Below are 23,390 nucleotides of genomic sequence, written 5' to 3'. Positions count from 1 at the left end.
CACACACACACACACACACACATACACACAACGATTTTGAATGGACAAATCACACAGGAATTAATGTACTTATGGAATCAAAACTAACCATAATGATGTTGTTAGCTCACATCGCTAGTGCTGAACAATTCATCAGTGCAGGTCATGAAAACAAACTGTTTGCTCACCACACAGGCGGACTGCACGGCCTCCGACACGCTGCCGGCGTTGGGTTCACACCAGAATACGTGACACTGGAAGTGCTGGTTCCCGGTGTCCATGATAAAGGCGAACGTATGAACGTCTCGTCCCACACCCATGAAGGACAGGAAGCGCACGCGACACTCCACCATCACTTCCTCTTCCTCTTCCTGTCCAACACAGGACAAAAACGAGTTAATAAATCTCTTAGTCTTTCCCACACGCAATAAGTGTGAACGATCACACTGTGCTTACCTGCACAGTCTGCTTATTGTGTTCACCTGTTGCTTGTTTGTTATAATGCGACTGCTTATTGTGTTCACCTGTTCCTTGTTTGCTATAATGCGACTGCTTATTGTGTTCACCTGTTGCTTGTTTGTTATAATGCGACTGCTTATTGTGTTCACCTGTTTCTTGTTTGCTATAATGCGACTGCTTATTGTGTTCACCTGTTTCTTGTTTGCTATAATGCGACTGCTTATTGTGTTCACCTGTTGCTTGTTTGCTATAATAAGACTGTTTATTTTGCTCACCTGTTGCTTGTTTTTTATAATGCTTCTCCTTATTGTGTTCACCTGTTGCTTGTTTGCTATAATAAGACTGTTTATTGTGTTCACCTGTTGCTTGTTTGTTATAATGCTTCTCCTTATTGTGTTCACCTGTTCCTTGTTTGCTATAATAAGACTGTTTATTTTGCTCACCTGTTGCTTGTTTTTTTATAATGCTTCTCCTTATTGTGTTCACCTGTTCCTTGTTTGTTATAATGTGACTGCTTATTGTGCTCACCTGTTGCTTGTTTGTTATAATGCGACTGCTTATTGTGTTCACCTGTTGCTTGTTTGTTATAATGTGACTGCTTATTGTGCTCACCTGTTGCTTGTTTGTTATAATGCGACTGCTTATTGTGTTCACCTGTTCCTTGTTTGCTATAATGCGACTGCTTATTGTGTTCACCTGTTGCTTGTTTGTTATAATGCGACTGCTTATTGTGTTCACCTGTTTCTTGTTTGCTATAATGCGACTGCTTATTGTGTTCACCTGTTTCTTGTTTGCTATAATGCGACTGCTTATTGTGTTCACCTGTTGCTTGTTTGCTATAATAAGACTGTTTATTTTGCTCACCTGTTGCTTGTTTTTTATAATGCTTCTCCTTATTGTGTTCACCTGTTGCTTGTTTGCTATAATAAGACTGTTTATTGTGTTCACCTGTTGCTTGTTTGTTATAATGCTTCTCCTTATTGTGTTCACCTGTTCCTTGTTTGCTATAATAAGACTGTTTATTTTGCTCACCTGTTGCTTGTTTTTTTATAATGCTTCTCCTTATTGTGTTCACCTGTTCCTTGTTTGTTATAATGTGACTGCTTATTGTGCTCACCTGTTGCTTGTTTGTTATAATGCGACTGCTTATTGTGTTCACCTGTTGCTTGTTTGTTATAATGTGACTGCTTATTGTGCTCACCTGTTGCTTGTTTGTTATAATGCGACTGCTTATTGTGTTCACCTGTTCCTTGTTTGCTATAATGCGACTGCTTATTGTGTTCACCTGTTTCTTGTTTGCTATAATGTGACTGCTTATTGTGTTCACCTGTTGCTTGTTTGTTATAATGCGACTGCTTATTGTGTTCACCTGTTTCTTGTTTGCAATAATGCGACTGCTTATTGTGTTCACCTGTTTCTTGTTTGCTATAATGCGACTGCTTATTGTGTTCACCTGTTGCTTGTTTGCTATAATAAGACTGTTTATTTTGCTCACCTGTTGCTTGTTTTTTATAATGCTTCTCCTTATTGTGTTCACCTGTTGCTTGTTTGCTATAATAAGACTGTTTATTGTGTTCACCTGTTGCTTGTTTGTTATAATGCTTCTCCTTATTGTGTTCACCTGTTCCTTGTTTGCTATAATAAGACTGTTTATTTTGCTCACCTGTTGCTTGTTTTTTTATAATGCTTCTCCTTATTGTGTTCACCTGTTCCTTGTTTGCTATAATAAGACTGTTTATTTTGCTCACCTGTTGCTTGTTTGTTATAATGCGACTGCTTATTGTGTTCACCTGTTGCTTGTTTGCTATAATAAGACTGTTTATTTTGCTCACCTGTTGCTTGTTTTTTATAATGCTTCTCCTTATTGTGTTCACCTGTTCCTTGTTTGCTATAATAAGACTGTTTATTTTGCTCACCTGTTGCTTGTTTGTTATAATGTGACTGCTTATTGTGCTCACCTGTTGCTTGTTTGTTATAATGCGACTGCTTATTGTGTTCACCTGTTCCTTGTTTGCTATAATAAGACTGTTTATTTTGCTCACCTGTTGCTTGTTTTTTATAATGCTTCTCCTTATTGTGTTCACCTGTTGCTTGTTTGCTATAATAAGACTGTTTATTGTGTTCACCTGTTGCTTGTTTGTTATAATGCTTCTCCTTATTGTGTTCACCTGTTCCTTGTTTGCTATAATAAGACTGTTTATTTTGCTCACCTGTTGCTTGTTTGTTATAATGCGACTGCTTATTGTGTTCACCTGTTGCTTGTTTGTTATAATGTGACTGCTTATTGTGCTCACCTGTTGCTTGTTTGTTATAATGCGACTGCTTATTGTGTTCACCTGTTGCTTGTTTGTTATAATGCGACTGCTTATTGTGTTCACCTGTTGCTTGTTTGTTATAATGCGACTGCTTATTGTGTTCACCTGTTCCTTGTTTGCTATAATAAGACTGTTTATTTTGCTCACCTGTTTCTTGTTTGTTATAATGCGACTGCTTATTGTGTTTACCTGTTCCTTGTTTGCTATAATAAGACTGTTTATTGTGTTCACCTGTTCCTTGTTTGTTATAATGCGACTGCTTATTGTGTTTACTTGTTCCTTGTTTGCTATAATAAGACTGTTTATTGTGTTCACCTGTTCCTTGTTTGTTATAATGCGACTGCTTATTGTGTTTACTTGTTCCTTGTTTGCTATAATAAGACTGTTTATTGTGTTCACCTGTTCCTTGTTTGCTATAATGCGACTGCTTATTGTGTTCACCTGTTCCTTGTTTGCTATAATAAGACTGTTTATTGTGTTCACCTGTTCCTTGTTTGTTATAATGCTTCTCCTTACTGTGTTCACCTGTTCCTTGTTTGCTATAATAAGACTGTTTATTTTGCTCACCTGTTTCTTGTTTGTTATAATGCGACTGCTTATTGTGTTTACCTGTTCCTTGTTTGTTATATAAAACGATCACAAAAATAAGTGAAGAATAAGGTCAAAAATTGTTGTTGATTTGAGATTGTAAGCTGAGCGGCCTACGGACTCTGTGAGAGTGTTGATGCTGGTGAAACTGCAAACTATTCTCAGTAAACTTTCTTCTTCATCACACACACACACACACACCAGTCATTTTTGGGTTAAAACTGTGTGTTTCCCAGCAAAAGTGTCACCTTTTCTTTGATGACAGTGATGGTAGCATCTGCAACATTCAGCAGCACCGGCGTCCAGTCCTCTTTCCCTGCGCTGGACATCAGATTCTCCACAGCTCCATTGATCATGTCCATCCCTGAAACAACCACAGCAGCAGATTACACACACACAAACACACACTTCAGCTGACCTCTGACCTGCAGCAGTGTAGAGGAATGTATTCTCTAAAATTGGTTTGTTTTGACACTGAATGAATGAATATGATGGAGAAAAAGCTCATTTCTGAAAGCTACTTATTGGTTTTGATGTGTCTTTCAGTTCATTATGTGAGCAATGTGTGTGTGTGTGTGCGAGTGTGTGTGTGTGCGCATGTGTGTTTTACCTATAGGTCGCAGCACTGACGTCATTCCCAGGTAAAGCACATGGAAGCTGTGTTGTCGGTCAGTCTTTGGTGAAGGAAACTCTACTGAGGAAACACACAGATGAGAAACACACGCTGAACACTCTTTCATTCATTCATTCATTCATTCATTCACCCACTCATTCAATCACTTTTTCATTCATTCACTCATTCACTTACTCATTCATTCTCAATTTCATAAATTAATTTTTATTTATTCATTAATTCACTCGTTCATTTATTCATTTACTCATTCTTTCATACATTCTTTCTTTCACTCAATCATTCTTTCACCCATTAATTCACTCATTCAATCACTCTTTCATTAATTTATTCGTTCATTCATTCATACATTTATTAACTCATTCATTCATTCATTCATTCACTAATTCATTTATTCATCAATTCATTCACTGATTTCTTCATTGTTTTATCCATTCACTGTTTCATTCGTTCAATCGCCTTTTCATTTATTCACTTTTACATTTTTTCATTATTCACTCGTTCATTCATTAATTTATTTACAGTTTCATTTATTCACTCTTTCTTCCATTAATTCATACATTTACTGTTTTACTCATTCATTCACTTTTTCATTCATTACCTTTTTCATTCATTGATTCATTCACTGATTCATCTTTTCGTTTATTCACTTTTCCATTCATTTGTCGACTTATTAATTTACTCTTGTTTATTATTCATTCATTCCCTCATTCATTCATTTATTTTGTTCACTGTTTCATTCATTCACTTTCTTTCATTGATTCATTAATTCACTCTTTAATTTCTTTCTTTCTTTCTTTCATTCATGTTTTCATTCATTTACTTTTTCATTTATTCATTCATTTACATACACTCATTCATATACCCGTTCATTCACTCTTTCATTAAAACACTTACTCACTCATTCTTTCACTCATTCGTTCATTTGTTCGTTCATTAATTAATCAATTCATTCATTCATTCATTCGTTCATTCATTCATTTACACATTCACTCACTCACTCATCAGAGCTGAAGCGCTGCTCTACATGCATTCATGTGTGTGCGAGTCTCTGGAAACGGGCTGAAGTGTCCCAGGAGCCAGAATCCCGGCGCTCTGCTCTATAACTGATCTGAGATCTGCTGCTGGCTGATAAAGAGCAGCCGGACGGATGTGAATGCAGCTGCCGCAGTTTTTCTCTGATCTCTGCACGACTGTAACATCATTTAATTGTGTTTTAATGGGCCGCCGCTGTTCTTTCATCATCTCAGCCATCAGCGCAGGAATTTACAGACTCCAGGAAATAAAGCGCCAGCGTGTGCTGAGGTCAGCGCATCGCACTGCCATATTTATGGACTCGCTGTGCTGGGGCATAATTTTACAGCACACGCACATTCAATATTTACATCTGAACAGATAAATAAACCAGCAGACGCACGGCTTAGAGATATAGAATTCTAGTTGCACTTTGTTTTTGGCTGTGATATGATGCTACAGTGCCACAGTTACTCCCACAGTCCAGACACATGCGCTATAGGGGAACTGATGAAGAGCAGTGTATGAGTGTGTGTGAATGAGTTTGTGTGGGCGTTTTCCAGTACAGAGTTGCAGCTAGTAGGGCATCCGCTGTGTAAAACATATGCTGGAATAGTTGGCGGTTCATTCCACTGTGGCGACCCCTGATAAACAAAGGGACTAAGCCGAAGGAAAATGAGTGAATGAATGACGCTGCAGCAAAACACAGTGTCCATGTAGACTGAAGTAGTGTGTGTGTGTGAGGTTTAATTGAGCTCTTACCTCTGAGAGGAACATCAGAGCTGAAGTGTGTGGACGGGCCGGCGGCAGGACACACACTCCTGCGCTCAGCCATAATCTGAGGAGAAACACACACACACACACACACACACACACATGAGCTCATTCACCTGCAGGAGCGTAAATCTGACAACATGTTCATCACAGCAGAGGAGGACAGATGTGCTGAGCGGACGCTTTACATCAGGACGGACAGAGCATACTAAACACACACACACACACACACAAATATGCGCATATATAAACACAAAAACACACATATTCTCACACATATATGCACATGCGCACACACACAAATATATATACATGCACATATATATACAAAAACACAAATATACTCATGCGCATGCAAACACACACACACACACACACATGCACATATCCACACACACAAATCAAACTTATGCTAATATAAATGCATACATACAGTATAAAGACATGCACATACACACACACACACACACACACACACACACACACACACATATATATATATATTTGAACATGCACATACACAAACACAAACACACACACAGACTCATACACACACACAAACACACATGCATATATGCACATACACACACACACACACACACATACATAGACACATAACAGCACAAATATACTCATATACACACACATACACACCACACACATACTCATGCATGTTCATGTATGTATGTGTGTTTGTATATTTACACACACACACACACACACACATGCATGCACACACAAAAGCACACATATACACATGCACACATGCATACATATATATACACATGCACATACACACAAAAACACAAATATACTCATATACACGCAAACACACACACATGCGCACACACACACACACACACACACACACACACACACACACCAACAACAACACATACATACATACATACATAAATATAGATATTTACAAACACACACACACACAAACATATGCACATGCACATATACACACACAAAAACACAAAAACATAGTAATATACAAACATTCATTCATGTATACAGTATAAATGCTCATACACACACACGCACACACACACACACACACACACGAATGCATATGCATATGAACATATACAGTATACACACACATGCAGATACTGTATGTAAACACAATATTATATATATAAACACACATACTCATACACACACAATCATATAAACACAAGCATGCTTGTATTCATACATACACACACGCATCATGCCACATGCACAAACATGAAGAACACACACATACATAAATACACTAACACACATGCACATATATACACACAAAACACACACACACACACACTTGTGCAGCTGTCTTTGTGGTCAGCTGTAGTGATGTTTGTACTGTACACACTGTTTATTCTCTCCTCTCCTCCTAAACTCCACCCCTGATGCATCTGTGTGCAGTTTTACATCTTCACACTCCTTCATTCTGTCTGATTTATGAGCCTTTTCCTCGAGGAGACCACAAAAATTCAACACACAAGGTCAAAAAGTACTGGCATTGCTATACCTGAGACGTTTGCTCCCCACAATGTGTGAAATACAAGGTGTAGACACACACACACACACACACACACACACACACACACACACACACTTACACCACACAATCACACAGTCCGGTGTGGGGAAATGAACAGCGCTCATCTTTCCACACTGCAGAGGAGCGGCTCAGATGATTGGTTACTGAAGCTCCGTTCTCATAAATATTCATGAAGCAGATAATAAATCTGAGACTGCTGATTGAGTTCAGCTGAGTTTGTGTGCATTATCTGCACATGTCTGAGTCCTCAAACCAGCAGTGTGTGTGTGTGTGTGTGTGTGTGTGTGTGTGTGTGTGTGTGTGTGTGTGTGTGTGTGTGTGTGTTCTCTTCACCTTTGAGCAGATCTGCTTCAGGCTGCTGGAGAGGCGTTCTGCAGGACTGTCACACTGAAACACGTGGCATTTCAACACACGCGTGTTTTTGTCTCGGGCCACATACGCGAAATCCCTGAAACACAAGAGGAGATAAACACACACACATTAGGACAAACACACACACACACACACACACACACACACACACACACTGACCTGAAGCAGAACTCTCATGTCTCTGCCACTGTGTATGAGTTCATATAACACTACTGAAAATGAGATGACATCAGACTGCAGTACAGGTGAGCAGAATCTGCAGGTAAACACACACCTGCTCTAATCTTCAACAGATGCTTTAGTCTTTTAATTGAGGAAACCCAAGCCACGCAGAAAAAACAACTGACCCAGTCGGGACTTGAACCAGCATCCTTCTTGCTGTGAGGCCACAGTGTTAACCACTGAGCCACCGTGTCACAATTTTTAATGTTATTAAAAATAAATCGAATATTCATGAATTAACTGATCAATTCCATTATTAATAAAAATCACACAAAGTTTTGAAGAAGATTGTAATCTGCTAAAGTGTCTAATCAAGCACAATGTGCAAAATGGGTTTGTGGTTTAATGAAAAACTGTAAAAAAAATTACCATAATTTTACAGTATAATAATAATAATAGAATGATTACACTTTTTAAAAAAGATCTTTTTATTGATAAATGTGAAATAAAAATAAAAGTGATACAGTAGTGTAAGTAAAATAATAATGAACACACAATAAATCATAAGGCTAAAATTCCATTATAAATTATGACCATCGTAAAACTGTAAGATTAAAAAATCCAATTTAATATAAAAATCAATTAAATCACAAGTAAAACTTGAATGTTTAAAAAATAAAATGTAAAAACTAAAACTATCACATTAAAATATTTTTTATTATTAATATTATTACAAAATAATGTAAATGAATAAATAAGAAAATAAACAAATACATAAGAAAATACATAAATAAGAAAATAAATAAGACAAATTTCTAAACAAATAAATAAAAATAAATAAATAAGAAGAAAAATAAATAAATAAGAAGAAAAATAAAAATATGAAAATAAATAAATAAGAAGAATACATATAATTAAATAATAAGAAAAATAAATAAATGAATAATAAGAAAAAGAAAAAGAAAATTAGAAAAATAAATACGAAATAAGAAAAATAAATAAATAAACAAATAAATAAATAGGAAAAATAAATAAATAAATAATAGGAAAAATAAATAAATAAAAAATGAAATTAACTAATAAGAAATAAGAAATAAATGAATAATGAGAAAAACAAACAAATAAATAAATAAGAAAAATAAACAAATTAATAATAAGAGAAATTATTAATTAATAAGAAAAAAGAAAAATGTGTAAACAAATGAATAAAAAATAAAATAAATAAAGAAAAAAGAAAAAGAAATAAAGAAAAAAGAAAAAGAAATATAAAAAAATAAAATAAATAAATAAGAATAATAAATATAGAAAAAATTAAAATGGATAGTTTATTAATTAAAAAGAAAAATAAATAGATAAACAAATAAAAATAAAAATAAGTAAATAAATTACTACAAAATAAAATGAATAAATAACGGAAGAAAGAAAGAAAGAAAAAAAAAATAAATAAGAAAAATAAATACATTTATAAATAAAAAAGAAAGAAAAAGAAAAAGAAAAAAGAAAAATAAAGAAAAATACAAATAAATAAATAAAAAAATAAATAAGAAAAATAAATAAACAAATGTTAAGAAAAAAATTAACAAATAATAAAATCAATAAATATATATAAATAAATAAATAAATAAACTCCTCATAATGTACACAAAATTAAAAAACATGTGACTTTTAACCAACATCAAAGGAGCATGAGCTCTGCAAATTATTCAAACATTATGATCTAAAAGTGGACTAGAAGTAAATATTTAAACTAAAAGAGGCTCAGCAGACAAAAAACATCAGGGAGAACATTCAGCGTGAATTATTCAACCAGTGTGAGAATCATCACACAGACTGAAGAGTGTTTACAGTACGAGTGTGTGATTAAAAGAGGACACCATCAGAAATCAGCCATACAGACCCGCGCAGGTGTGTGTGTGTGTGTGTGTGTGCTGTAGATGGAAAGGTTAATGGTTTAGTGGCCGTGTTTCTTGTCGCTCGTGACATTCAGAGAAATTTACACACATACACACAAACAAACAAACACAAACACACTCACAAACTGCATCACACTCAAACACTCAAACAAACACTTCTTACATAGAGAGTGAAAAAACACACACAGAAACACAAATTAACAAAAACATACGCACATACACACAAACACACATGTGTACACAAACGAAAACACATAGATACACACACACATACACACACACACACACACACACACACTCATCAAAAACTTCTTACATTGAGAGTGAAAAAACACAGAAGCACACACACACACATATACACACTTACACACAGACATACATTAATACACAAATAAACACACACAAAACACACTCACATCTACACACACACACACACACACATATATTTTCTTGCATATACACAAACAAAAAACACATACATACATACAAACGCACACACAGTATACACACACATTTATATATACACACACACACACAGCAGATTTAACACACACACTCAGCAAACACTTCTTACATTGAGAGTAATAATTAGAAACACATGAAAAACACATACACACAAAAACACACACACAGACACACATTAATGCACATACAAACTCACAATACACACACAATACACACATACACATCTACACATACACACATATTTTTTCACATATACACAAATAAAACACACACTCACACACACACTCTGCAGATTTAACACGCTAAAACAAACACTTCTTTCACTTAGAGGGAAAACACACACACACACACACACACACACACAGAGAGAAACACACACTGCAGTCAAACTCAAACTGCAGTTCTCCAACTCTGCTAATGTGGGGCTTACACACACACACACACACACACATTCCAGCTGAAAACACTGACATTTTATGAGTTGTGGCTGTTCATTTACACAACAATGGTGTTTGAGGGGCAGCGCTGGGGTGCAGGAGTGTTTGTGTGTGTGTGTGTTTGTGTGTGTGTATACGCAGGTGTGAATAGTGTTGCTCAAGGCCAACAGTAGACTGTAAAAACATAAAAACATTGACAGATTGTTTTCACTTGCGTCTACTGTAGACGACTGAATGAAGGACCGCTCAGACTGGCCTCTAGATTTAGAGGCGGAGTCTGTACCCCAGTGGTCATGTGCAGGGGGCGTGATTTCAAAGCCACACCCCAAGCTCTTACACAATCACAAGCACACAATCACAACAACACACCCCATTTTCACATCCCAACCTTCCACCAACCACACAGATCACCCTGGCAACCACCCATAACACCACAGAATACCGCAGTGATCACCCAAAACATCCGAGCTACCACCCAGAACACCCTAGCAACCACACAGATTACCCTAACAACCACATAAAACACAATGGCAGCCACCCATAAAACCCCAGAATACCATAGTGACCACCCAAAACATCCTAGCAACCAAACAGAACAACCTAGCAACCACCCAGATCACCCTAGCAACAACCTAGAACACCCTAGAAGCCACTCATAGCACCCCAGAATACTGTAATAACCAATCAAATCATTCTAGCAACTCCCCAGAACATCCTAGCAACCACCCAGATCACCCCGGCAACCATGTAAAAACACCCTAGCAACCACCCATTTCACCCAGCAACCACTTAGAACACCCGAGCAGCCACCCATAACACCTAAAAAATACTGTAATGACCACCCAAAACATTCCAACAACCACTCAGAACACTCTAGCAACAACCCAGATCACCATAGCAACCACCTAGTACACCCAAGCAGCCACCCATAACAACCCAGAATACTGTAATGGCCACTCAAAATAATGTAGCAACCACCCAGAACACACTAGCAACACACCCAGGTCACCCTGGCCACCACCTAGAACACCCTAGCAGCCACCCATAACACCCCAGAATACTGTAGTGACCACCCAAAACTTACTAGCAACCACTCAGAACAACCTAGTAATCACCCAGATCACCCTAGCAACCACCTAGAACACTTTAGAAGTCAACTAACACCCCGGAATACCATCGTGACAACCCAAAGCATCATAGCAACCACCCAGATCACCCTGGCCACCACCTAGAACACCCCAGCAGCCACCCATAACACCCCAGAATACTGTAGTGACCACCCAAAAAATCCTAGCAACCACCCAGAACACACTAGCAGTCACTCAGATCACCCTAGCAACCACCTGGACCACCCCAGCAGCCACCCATAACACCAAAGAATACTGTAGTGACCACCCAAAAAACCCTAGCTACCACCCAGAACACACTAGCAGCCACCCAAAACAGCCCAGAATACAATAGTGACCACCTATAACATACTAGCAAACACACAGAACAACCTAGCAACCACCCAGATCACCCTAGCAACCACCCAGATCACCCTAGCATCCACCCAGAACACCCTAGCAACCACCCAGAACACCCTAGAAGCCACTCATAGCACCCCAGATTAATGTGGTGACCACTCAAATCATTCTAGCAACCCTCCAGAATAGCCTAGTAACCATCTGCTTCTTCCTAGCAACCACCTAGAACACTTTAACAACATAAACACTGACATGTGGAAAAAAATATGCATGCTGATGCTGGCTAAGAGTTTTTTCAGTATTAGTGCTATTATAGTATTAATGACCTCCAGAACTGTGAAGAGCGTCTGTGCTCTGCGTCTCACGCCGCCTTCAAACGCTGCCTCGTGTTCATTGCTTGTCGGCATACCGTCTTCTGAGGCGCAAGTCATTTATTAAATAAAGAAAAGACTCACTCAGCTTCTCCTACCGCAGCAAATTCTGCTTTTACTGATGATATTTGCTGCCAGATAATCAGGAATTGACGATTTTGTTCTCTTTAACTCATTGAATGGAAACGCTGCTTTATTCGCACGTCTTTTATACGTTAATCCAGTTTTGCGCATAAATTTAAATTTAATCTCATCTTTAGACGGAGCTACTGTTAGCATTTTATATATTTATAATAATAGTTTTTTTTGTTTGTTTTAGTTTTTTAGGCTTTAGTTGATTGTAAATAACCCTGAAGTAAACGAGTTTAAATTGTTGGAGTGCAGATGTCTAGTTTGTGGCTTTGAGAGTTTCCTCTCTTCGCTCCTGCATTTATAAATCCCTCATGTCTCCAAGAAAGGCTGCAGTGTGAGCGTGCTTTTATGTGTCTCAAAACTGAATTTTGCGATAAAAAACACAAACTGAAACACACTGACACACTCAAAAGCTTCTGCGTCTGTCTCTGCTCTTTACCTGCACATGAAGAGACTCGAGCTGACACGCTAAATCTGTTTATGTGTGTGTGTGTGTGTGTGTGTGTGTGTGTGTGTGTGTGTGTGTGTGTGTGTGTGTGTGTGTGTGTGTGTGTGTGTGTGTGTGTGTGTGATCTCAGAAGTCTCAGAGCCCTAGCGATGAACCCATTCTGTCTGTCTACTTGTACACAAATTAAAGGTTGAAAGTGAGGGACTCTGGGGTGAAACGATGATGTGGATGATGATGAAAAATAGGATTACACTTTCAGACTCCAACACTGTCTAACAGACACTACACGAGACTTTGCTCTGGCTTCTATTAATATGATTGCACCAGTGAATGCAGTTAGTTAAACAGAGCATTGAAATGCTTTAGCAACCACCCGCAACACCTTGGCAACCACCCAGAACATCCCTGCAAATACCCAGCGACTACTCAAACAGCCTAGAGAGAACCCAAAACACCTTAGCAACCATCTAGTAACACACTAGCAACCATTCCAACCACTGAAAAAACCCCACCTTGGAGCATAGAAACCACCCACAACATTCTAGCAACCACTCAGAACATCTTAACTACCACCCAAAACATCATAGCAACCACCTAGAACACCCTAGCAACCATCCAAAATATCTTAACAAACATCCTCACAATTACCTACACCCTAGTAACAATTTAAACCATCCAAAGTGCCCATCAGTACCCATTAGCGCCCATCCAAAGCCCTCAAAACGTTACAGCAACCACCCAGAACACCCAAGCAATTACAGAAAACATCCCAGGAAAACAATCAAAACACCCTAACAACTACCTTGTAACACCCTAGCAACCATAAAACATTTTTTTTAAAAACTAGCAACACTCTAGTGTCTTTCCAAACCACCCTCAACATTCCAGCAATCACTCTGAACATCTTAGCTACCACCCAAAACATTATAGCAACCACATAGAACACCCTAGCACCCATTTAGAACATTTCAGAAAAAACATAGGTCATGCTAACTACCATAAAGTAACACCCTAGCAACCATCCAAACACAAAACACATATACAACCAGTAATGCCCTAGCAGCCAACCAGACCACACAAAAAACTCTTGCAACACCCTAGTGCCCATTCACACCACCCACAACACTCTAGCAACCACCCAAAACATCATAGCAACCACATAGAACACTCTAGCAACCACCCAGAATACCCCATCAAACATCCTAAAAACCACTACGAACACCCTAGCAATCATCCAGAACACACCAGCAAATAACCAAAACACCCTGACAACCATCTAGTAACACCCTAGCAACCACTCAAAAACCTTAGCAACACCCTGGTGCCCATTCACACTACTCACAACACTCTTGCAAATATCCAGAACACCCTAGCAACCACCCAAAACATCATAACGACCACCTAGAACACCCTAGTAACAGCCCTGAATATCCCATCAAACATCCTAAAAAACCACCCAGAATACCCTAGCAACCACCCAACACATCAAAGCAACCACCTAGAACATCCTAGCAACCACCCAGAACATCCCAGCAAATACCCAGAACACCCTGACAACCACCTAGTGAACCCCTAGCAGCCACTACAAAACCTTAGCAACACCCTAGTGCCAATCCAAATCACAGACAATGCTCTAGCAACCATCCAGAACACCAAAAACCACTTTGTAACACCCTAGCAACAATCCAAAACACTCAAAAAAAACAACACAGCAACACCCTAATGCCCATTCACACCACCCACAACACTCTAGCAAACATCCAGAACACCCTAGCAACCACCTAAAACATCAAAGCAACCACCTAGAACACCCTAGCAAACACACAGAACATCCCAGCAAATGCCCAGAACCCCCTGACAACCATCTAGTAACACCCTAGCAACCACTACAAAACCTTAGCAACACCCTAGTGCCAATCCAAATCACAGACAACGCTCTAGCAACCATCTAGAACACCCGAAACCAATTAGTAACACCTGAGCAACAATCCAAAACCTTAGCAACACCCTAGCAACCATCTAAAACCACTCAAAAAACCATAGCAACAACCTAGTGGCAATTCAAATCACAAAAAACACTTTGGCAACCACTCAGAACACCAACAACCACCTAGTAACACCCTAGCATCAATTCAAAACCTTAGCAACACCATAGCAACCATCCAAACCACATCCAAAAAACAGCAGAACCTTAGTGACAATCCAAATCACAGACAATGCACTAGCAACCATCCAGAACACCCCCGTCCACCTAGTTACACCCTAGCAACAATACAACACCTTAGCAACACCCTAGCAACCATCTAAAACCACAAAAAAAACATAGCAACAACTTAGCGCCAATCCAAATCACAGACAACACTCTAGCAACAATACAGAACACCCACAACTACCTAGTAACACACTAGCAACAATCCAACAACTTAGCAACACCCTAGCAACCATCCAAACCACATCCAAAAAACATAGCAACACCTTAGCGCCAATTCAAATCACAGACAATGCTCTAGCAACTATCCAGAACACCCACAACCACCTAGTAACACCCTAGCAACAATCCAAACCACTCAAAAAACCCTAGCAACACCCTAGTGCCCACTCACACCACTCACAACACTCTAGCGACCCCCCAGAACATTTATATTTTATATTTATGCATCTGCCAGGCCCGTTCATTCAACGTGACTGAAGAATAGAGGAACAAAAGCACTTTATCCGGCAGCCAACAACATTCCTAATATACAAGCCAAGGTTTATTAGACAACACTTACATAAATACCTTAGCAACCCCCTAGAAACCACTGGGGGGAAAAAACAATGATCGCCCAAACACTCCAGCAACCACCCAGAACATTTATATCTTATATTTACATCATCATATATTTACATTTACACTTAGCAAGTGCTTGTATACAAAGATTAACAACGCAATTCAACGAATGAAAGACCCTAGCAACCCTTCAAAACCCCTGCACAGAGCACGCCCCGCTCAGTAATAACTGTACTGAGTAAATGTGCAGTCATTCAAATGAGAGACTCGGTCCTTCATCAAGTGCTTTGTCTCTTTAAGAGCTTCAACTGTTCAATATTGGCTTGTCAGGGTTTACTATCACTGTACGCACACACACACACACACACACGCACACACACACACAATCAATCACTGCCTCTTTCTGTCTTTTTCCCAAATGAATTTGATTGTTTCAGCATGTCATTAATATCTGTCTCCTCTACACACACACACACACACACGCACACACACACACACACACACACACACACACGCACACACACACACACACACACACACACTGTATTGTGCCCACATTTGCAAAACAGCAAAAGTCATAAAACATTTACACACACACACACACACACACGCACACACACACACGCACACACACACACACACACACAGCGTCTCTCTCATTCTCAAAGCACTTCTCCTGCATTTCTTCTTGATTTGCATTGTTTTGCGTGCACAAAAATCATCTGTATAGAACATCAGGAGTAAAATATATGTACAGCAGCGATAATTATCACTTATATTATAGTTATACACATCTATTGTTGAACACACACTTCACAAACTCACTACAAACCAACACAAACTCAAAACAGAGCAGATATAGCTGACAGCCCCATCCTGAAAGTAACACTACACACACTCCGGTGAATAGTAGCAGCAGCAGAGCGATGCAGCAGAGTGTGTGTGTGTGTGTGTGTGTGTGTGTGTGTGTGTGTGTGTGTGTTACTCACACTGATGTCACTCATCAGCATCCAGCGGCTCTCTGGGTGATCATTCTCATGGTCACAACGGTCAGCATCAGCACAAATAGTCACTCTGGGATTTCCGTCCCGCTCCGATCTCTCCGTTTATCCTGCGCTCGTCCCTCCGTTTCTCTGATCTGACCCTCCCTCAGCAAACACACATACACACGCGCACACACACACTGCTCCGAGAGCCAAACCCACTGAAGAACCTGCACTCGCTCGCTCAACCACCCTCCTCTCTCTCTCTCTCTCTCTCTCTCTCTCTCTTTCTGTGTGTGTCAATTCAGTACAATTCAGTTCAATACAATTGAGCTTTATTGTTTTGATGTCTTGAAGAAGATCTATTCTGCTGCTTTTTATAAGATGTGTCTCTGCTGTTTCTAGTGGGTGTGTGTGTGTGTGTGTGTGTGTGTCTCAGTTTGAGCTGAGAATTGCACACAGATACTGTTCTCCAGCTCTCTGAAACTGACTCTATCAGGCTTTGATCCTAATTGTGGCGTTTTGGCGACTGTCGCTTTAAATGCAAATCAGATTGTGCTCCTTTCGGAAGAGGGCGGAGCTACAAATGCCTATGCATCAGCGTAGTGGCAGATGTAAAACAGCACTAGTGTTCTCATGCTTGTGTCAGTCTCTGTCGCTCCTGTGTGTGAGTGAATGAGTGTGTATGGTGTTTCCCAGTACTGGGTTGCAGCTGAAAGGCCATTCACTGTGTAAAACATATGCTGGAATAGTTGGTGATTCATTCTGCTGTGGCGACCCCTGATGATTAAGGAAGTAAGCTGAAGGAAAATGAATGAATTATTATTATTATTATTATTATGAGCTGTTGTGTCAAGTATTGCCAAAGCATTGCGCATTATATAAACAATGAAATAAGTGATGATTAGTCACAAATATACATACATAAAAGTTTTTTAAAAAGTGAAACTTTGGTAAATATATAGACAAACAAGAAAAAGCAATAGAATCTGGATGCAGCCTTTATGATGCAAGCTGGGATTGCATCACTCAGCGATGCGATGTCAGACACAATGCACTCAATGGAGTGAGTGATGTCACTGTGATGGGTAGGGTTAGGGGTGGGGTTATGTGAGCGCATTAAAAAGCATTGGATGCAGCTCTGATTGCACCAAGTCTGCAGCCAGACCCCTCCCAGAAAAAGACCAGTATGACGAAAAAATGAAAAAATAACGAATAAATAAATAAAAACTATTTTTTTGTCAGCCAAACGAGAGGGTAAAGTCTAGATCAGATACGCGGCCGGCCAGAAGTGCGATATGCACATTAATACAGCAGCATTTTTTATGACACTCTATAACAATAATTCATATTTTACAGTGCTGTGACGGGTTGGGGTGGGGGTAGACTTTATTAAAATACAATTTATTGAATAATTTAATAGATAACATAAATAATACTCGGTGTTTTTACAGTACTGTGACGGTTGGGTTTACGAATATAATCTCACGGCAATTCGTAACTTTTTGATTTAGTGGCTAATTCGTATGATTCAATTCGTACAATTTAGTACCATTTGCTCATCCGCCAATGTTGGTTGGGGTTAGGGGTGGAGTTAGATGCCACGCCTCCTTTTTAAAATTGTACAATTTCATACGACTGAACTTGTATGAATTCATACGAATTAGCCACTAAACTGACAAAAGGTAAAATACTTACGTTTTCTCGTGAGATCAGGCTGGGTTTAGGGTTGGGGTGGGGGTAGACGTTAATAAACTAGAATAAATGGGAAATTTAATCAATTTAATAGATCTAGCAACAACCGATCGAGAGAATCAAAGTAAACATAAAAGGATGACATAAAGCACACCAAAACAAAAAGACACATCAGGTGGTTGCTAGGGTGTTCCTATTCCACGGATAAGATGTTGTGAGTGGTTGCTAGTGTAACGGAGGCCAGCTAGTGTGTGCTGTGCAGGTAAACCTCACTCCTCTAGAGCACCTTTAGAGGTCAAAATGAGGTTCACCTGCACAGCACACACTAACTGGCCTCCGTTACACTCACCCCGCTACACCTCACTCCCATCTGGGTCATGGCACCATTGTAACCCCGCCAGTCCTACACCACCCAACACGCTCTGAGCTGGTTTCAAACCGGCAACCTTCCGCATGGGAGTCGGTTGCTCTAACAAGGAGGCTAAAGACCATGACCTCTAGCATATGTCGCTAGAGCACCTTTAGAGGTCAGAGGAGTGAGGTTTTACCTGCACAGCACACACTAGCTGGCCTCTGTTACACTCGTGAGGGTGTGACAGTATGCATATTTAATTGTGTGCACATGCAGTGGTTTAAACAAGAATGCAGATGAAATATTCAGTGCAGGTATTGTGGCTCGTTATGCTTGTGTATAGAACTATGATAGTTTATTAAAATCAGGGCCACCATCTGTTCAGTAATTATCCTACTGCACTGCTGAATGCTCGCGTCTGATTGGCTGATGAGCAGTCTAAAGTTTGCTGTTACTGTCAGATAAACACACAGCTAACTGAATATATTGCTACAGGTTCTTTCACCCATCAGTTCACACGCGCTTGGTCTCCACCTTAACACTGCCCGCTCCTAAAACAAATAACGGACAGGACCACTCTGTCCATGGCGGCACGGTGGCTCGGTGGTTAGCACTGTGGCCTCACGGCAAGAATGTTGCTGCTTTGAGCCTATGGCTCAGTTGGTGTTTCTGTGTGGAGTTTGCATGTTCTCCCTGTGTTGGCGTGGGTTTCCTCCGGGTGCTCCGGTTTCCCCCACAGTCCAAACACATGCGCTATAGGGGAACTGAACAACTACACTGGCCATAGTCGATGAGTGTGTGCGAATGAGAGTGTATGGGTGTTTCCCAGCACTGAGCTGTGGCTGAAGAGGCATCCGCTATTTAAAAATCATATGCTGGAATAGTTGGTGGTTCATTCCACTGTGGCGACCCCTGATGAATAAAGGACTAAGCCGATAAATAAATGCATAAACTTTGTCCAGATTAGACTTCTGCAGATGCTAAGAGACTCTTGCAGACTCGTGTGGACTTCTTGAAGATGCTGTTTGACTGCAGAACAACAAAAACCAAACAGCATTTGGTTGTAAGAGTCTCCTGGCCTGGCTTCTGAAATTCACAACACTGCCACACTTCTACCATATCTCATAATAAACACTGAAATAATGTGTTTCACTATTGGTCTGTGAAACAGTGGTGATATGGGGAGGAGTTGCACAATCACACACACACGCGCGCACACACACACACACACAAACACACTCCCATGCTCCATATATAGAGCTGTGACTTCATGGTTGCGCGGCCTCATGTGCACAGACACACACAACTCTGAGTGCTCCAAATATAGCTCCATGACTTCATCCGTCCCAGAGACACTCATTCATATTGTATAGAACAGAGTGTGTGTGCGTGTGTGTGTGTGCGTGTGTGTGTGTGTGTGTGTGTGTGTGTGTGCGTGTGTGTGTGTGTGTGTGTGTGTGTGTGTGTGTGTGTGTGCGTGTGTGTGCGTGTGTGTGTGTGTGTGTGTGTGTGTGTGATGTTTCTCTAAAAGCATAGGAAAGAAACACAGTCCCTTTCCTTTCTGATCAGGTTTACTGTCTAGCTGCTTTGCCTCATTTGTTTTCCTTTCTCAATCTCTCTTTCTCACACATGTTAGCTGAAACAGGTTTTAAGATGTAATTTTAACCCTTAGATGTGTGGAAAACCATATATGGTCACGTCATTTATTATTTTAATTATAATATCTATTCAGTCATAAAAATAAAGTCCGAGTTTTTAGAGGGGTATTACTACAAGTGCCATATAGAGGGACAACCAACTCCAAAACTTGACTCTTATTTTATTTTTACAAGCTTAAGAGGTTTTAAGATATAATTTTAACCCTTTACATTAATTACAACATGTATTATTTTGAAGTCATAAAAACACAAAATTCTGGGTTTCTCAGAGGAGTATTTCCTATAAAGGGTTAAACAATTCCAAAACCTGCTCCTTGTTTTACTTTTACAAGCTTAAAAGGTTTTAAAATGTAATTTGAACCCTTGGTCAGGTGGAAATATATGGTCACTTCATTTACATTAATTACAATATGTATTTGTAAGTCATTAAAGTACAAAATTCAGAGTTTTTAGAGAAGCATTTTAATGAGTGCCTTATAAAGGGTTAAATAAATGCAAAACTTGGTCCTTATTTTAATCTTACAAGCTTAACAGGTTTTATGTCATAATTTTAACACTTAATCAAATGGAAAACCATAAAATATGTATTTTTGAGTTATAAAAAATACAAAAGTCTGGGTTGTTTCAGAGTATGCGTGCCTCATAAAGGGTTAAAATATCCAAAACCTGGTCCTTATTTTAATCTTACAAGCTTAACAGCTTTTAAGAAATACTTATTAGCTACCCTTAGTCAAGTGGAGAACCATATATGGTCACTTCAGTTACATTAATATGCACTTTTAAGTCATAAAAATACAAAAAGTTGAGTTTTTCAGAGGGGTATTTCTATGACTACCATATAAAGGGTTAAAAAACTTGTTGCTTATATTAATTTTACAACCTTAAAAGGCATAGTTAGGCATAGGTCGAAACCAATATAGTTTTAACCCTAAGTCATGTAGAGAACCATATATGGTCACTTCATTTACATATAATGTATATTTTAACTCAAAAGTTTGCGATTTTCAAATAAGTATTTTAATGAGTGCCCTATAAAGGGTTAAAAATCTAAAACCCGGTCCTTAATGTACTTGTACAAGCTTAACAGGTTTTAAGACATAATTTTAACGCTTAGTGGTGTGAAAAAAACCATACAATATGTATTTTTGAGTTATAGAAATAGAGAAGTCAGGGTTGTTTCAGAGAAGCATTTCAATGAGTGCCCTATAAAGAGTTATAAAACTTCATTTCTTTATTGTACCAGATTAACAGGTTTTAAGATATAATTTTAACCCTTAGTCAGGTGGAGAACCATATATGGTCACTTTAACGACTTAATGTATATTGTAAGTAATTTAAATAAAGTTATCATATATGGTTCTCCATCTGGCTAAGGGTTAAAGCTATATTGTAATACCTGTTAAGCCTGTGAAAATAATATAAGGAACAAGTTTTGGATTTTTCTTTTCAACTCTTTATATAGTACTCATTGAAATACTCTAAAAAACCCTGACTTTTGTACTTTAATGACTTAGTGCATATTGTAAGTAATGTAAATAAAGTACAAAAGTCAGGGTTTTTCAGAGGAGAATTTACTATAAAGGGTTAAACAATTTTAAAACTTTGTCCTATTTGAGGTTTACAAGCTTAACAGCTTTTAAGATGTAATTTTAACCCTTAGCTGAGTGGAGAACCATGGTCACTTCATTTACATACAATATGTATTTCTAAGCAATAAACATACAAAAGTCTGTTTTTTTTCAGAGGAGTTTTTCAATGAGTTCCAAAACTTGTTTTACTGTTAATTTTACTAGCTTAAAAGGTTTTACAATGTAATTGTAACCCTTAGTCGTGCTGAGAACTTCATTTACATTCATTACAATGTGTGTTTTAAAGCAATACAAATACAAAAGTCAGGTTATTTCAGAGGGGTATTTCAATGAGTGCCCTATAAAGGGTTTGACCAACTCCGAAAACCTGTACATTGTTTTAATTTTACATTATAATACTTCCTTTTAGAATTATTATTGTGCAGTAATCATAATCATAAATAAAGCAACTGATTGATTATACCGAAGTAATATCGTACAGCACTGCAATTTCAATTCAGTTTTAATTACTTCGCAGATGTTTTTTAAGCAAACAATGAAAGCTAGCTCATGAAAGATGATAGTTTATTACAATAAAAGAGCTGGAAATGCTGATATGGTGAACACCCTGCTGGTGTTTTCCTGCGGAATCCCGGTCTGCTGCACCACCTGCTGGCCAGCGTCGCTACTGCAGCAACACCCCAGCAGGATAAACAGAGATACAGCACTAAAATACAGCTATATCGTGACTTTAAAAGGGCATTTTAATTTTTAATCATCTTATAAATATATTACAAATTAACAGACTCACATCCAGCAGTTTGATCAGAACAAATGCATATTAAAGCAACCAGTGTTTATAATTATGTGTGGGTCAGATTTCTGTCAATTTTTTGGTCAGTTGTAATAATTATAGCACATGGAACGTGTATCAGCTTAAAATAAAAGCATTCGCACATTACCAAAATTTATTATTTTTAGCTTTTTTAATGTGTTTTTAAGCTTACAACTACAACTTACACACAAACACACACACACACACACTGATGAGTCTCTGCAGTGTCTTGAACACGTCTTCAGCATCAACACTCAGAAAGAGGCAGTAAAGGTTTGATGACCCTCAGGAGACTCCAGAAATGAGAAATGAAGAGCTGAACGCATTCATTCATCAGCTGAACACACACACACACACACACACACACACACACACACACACTGCATACTGCTCATACTAACACTCCCGAGGCTAAATGTGCAGAAAAGCACAGGACTACCACACTAGA

General features: G+C 38.7%; 2 protein-coding genes across 8 annotated transcripts in view; both read right to left on the bottom strand.

Moving 5' to 3' along the window:
* Positions 1–23,390, bottom strand: part of apbb2a (amyloid beta (A4) precursor protein-binding, family B, member 2a) — a 43,904-nt gene that overhangs the window by 4,326 nt on the left and 16,188 nt on the right. For 3 of the 7 annotated variants that reach the window (XM_073922414.1, XM_073922417.1, XM_073922419.1), the window contains 5 exons: positions 7,649–7,763; positions 5,749–5,824; positions 3,952–4,032; positions 3,590–3,705; positions 168–350 (listed from right to left, as the gene is read on the bottom strand). In XM_073922414.1, the coding sequence (XP_073778515.1) occupies positions 168–350; positions 3,590–3,705; positions 3,952–4,032; positions 5,749–5,824; positions 7,649–7,763 (571 nt within the window). Of the gene's footprint in view, positions 1–167; positions 351–3,589; positions 3,706–3,951; positions 4,036–5,748; positions 5,825–7,648; positions 7,764–23,390 lie in introns of all 7 variants that reach the window. The other 4 variants (XM_073922413.1, XM_073922416.1, XM_073922415.1 and 1 more) reach the window with 3 other exon arrangements.
* Positions 168–3,549, bottom strand: LOC141377705 (uncharacterized). The gene is made up of 3 exons (XM_073922588.1): positions 3,543–3,549; positions 1,556–3,292; positions 168–1,260 (listed from the first exon to the last, which is right to left on the bottom strand). The coding sequence occupies exons 1-3, from the start codon at positions 3,547–3,549 to the stop codon at positions 878–880; spliced, it is 2,127 nt and encodes a 708-aa protein (XP_073778689.1). The 3' UTR covers positions 168–877.

Source organism: Danio rerio, chromosome 14 (genome assembly GCF_049306965.1).
Source record: "Danio rerio strain Tuebingen ecotype United States chromosome 14, GRCz12tu, whole genome shotgun sequence".
Taxonomy (NCBI): Eukaryota; Metazoa; Chordata; class Actinopteri; order Cypriniformes; family Danionidae; genus Danio; species Danio rerio.
The sequence above is the reverse complement of the archived record's forward strand: the minus strand, read 5'-3'. Positions and strand labels throughout refer to the sequence as shown.

Bases quoted from the DNA above. Each gene is read 5' to 3' on its own strand.
- LOC141377705 (XM_073922588.1), bottom strand. The intron at 1,261-1,555 runs GTGAGCACAATA...AACAAGCAACAG, and splicing joins TTATAACAAACAAGCAACAG to GTGAACACAATAAGCAGTCG.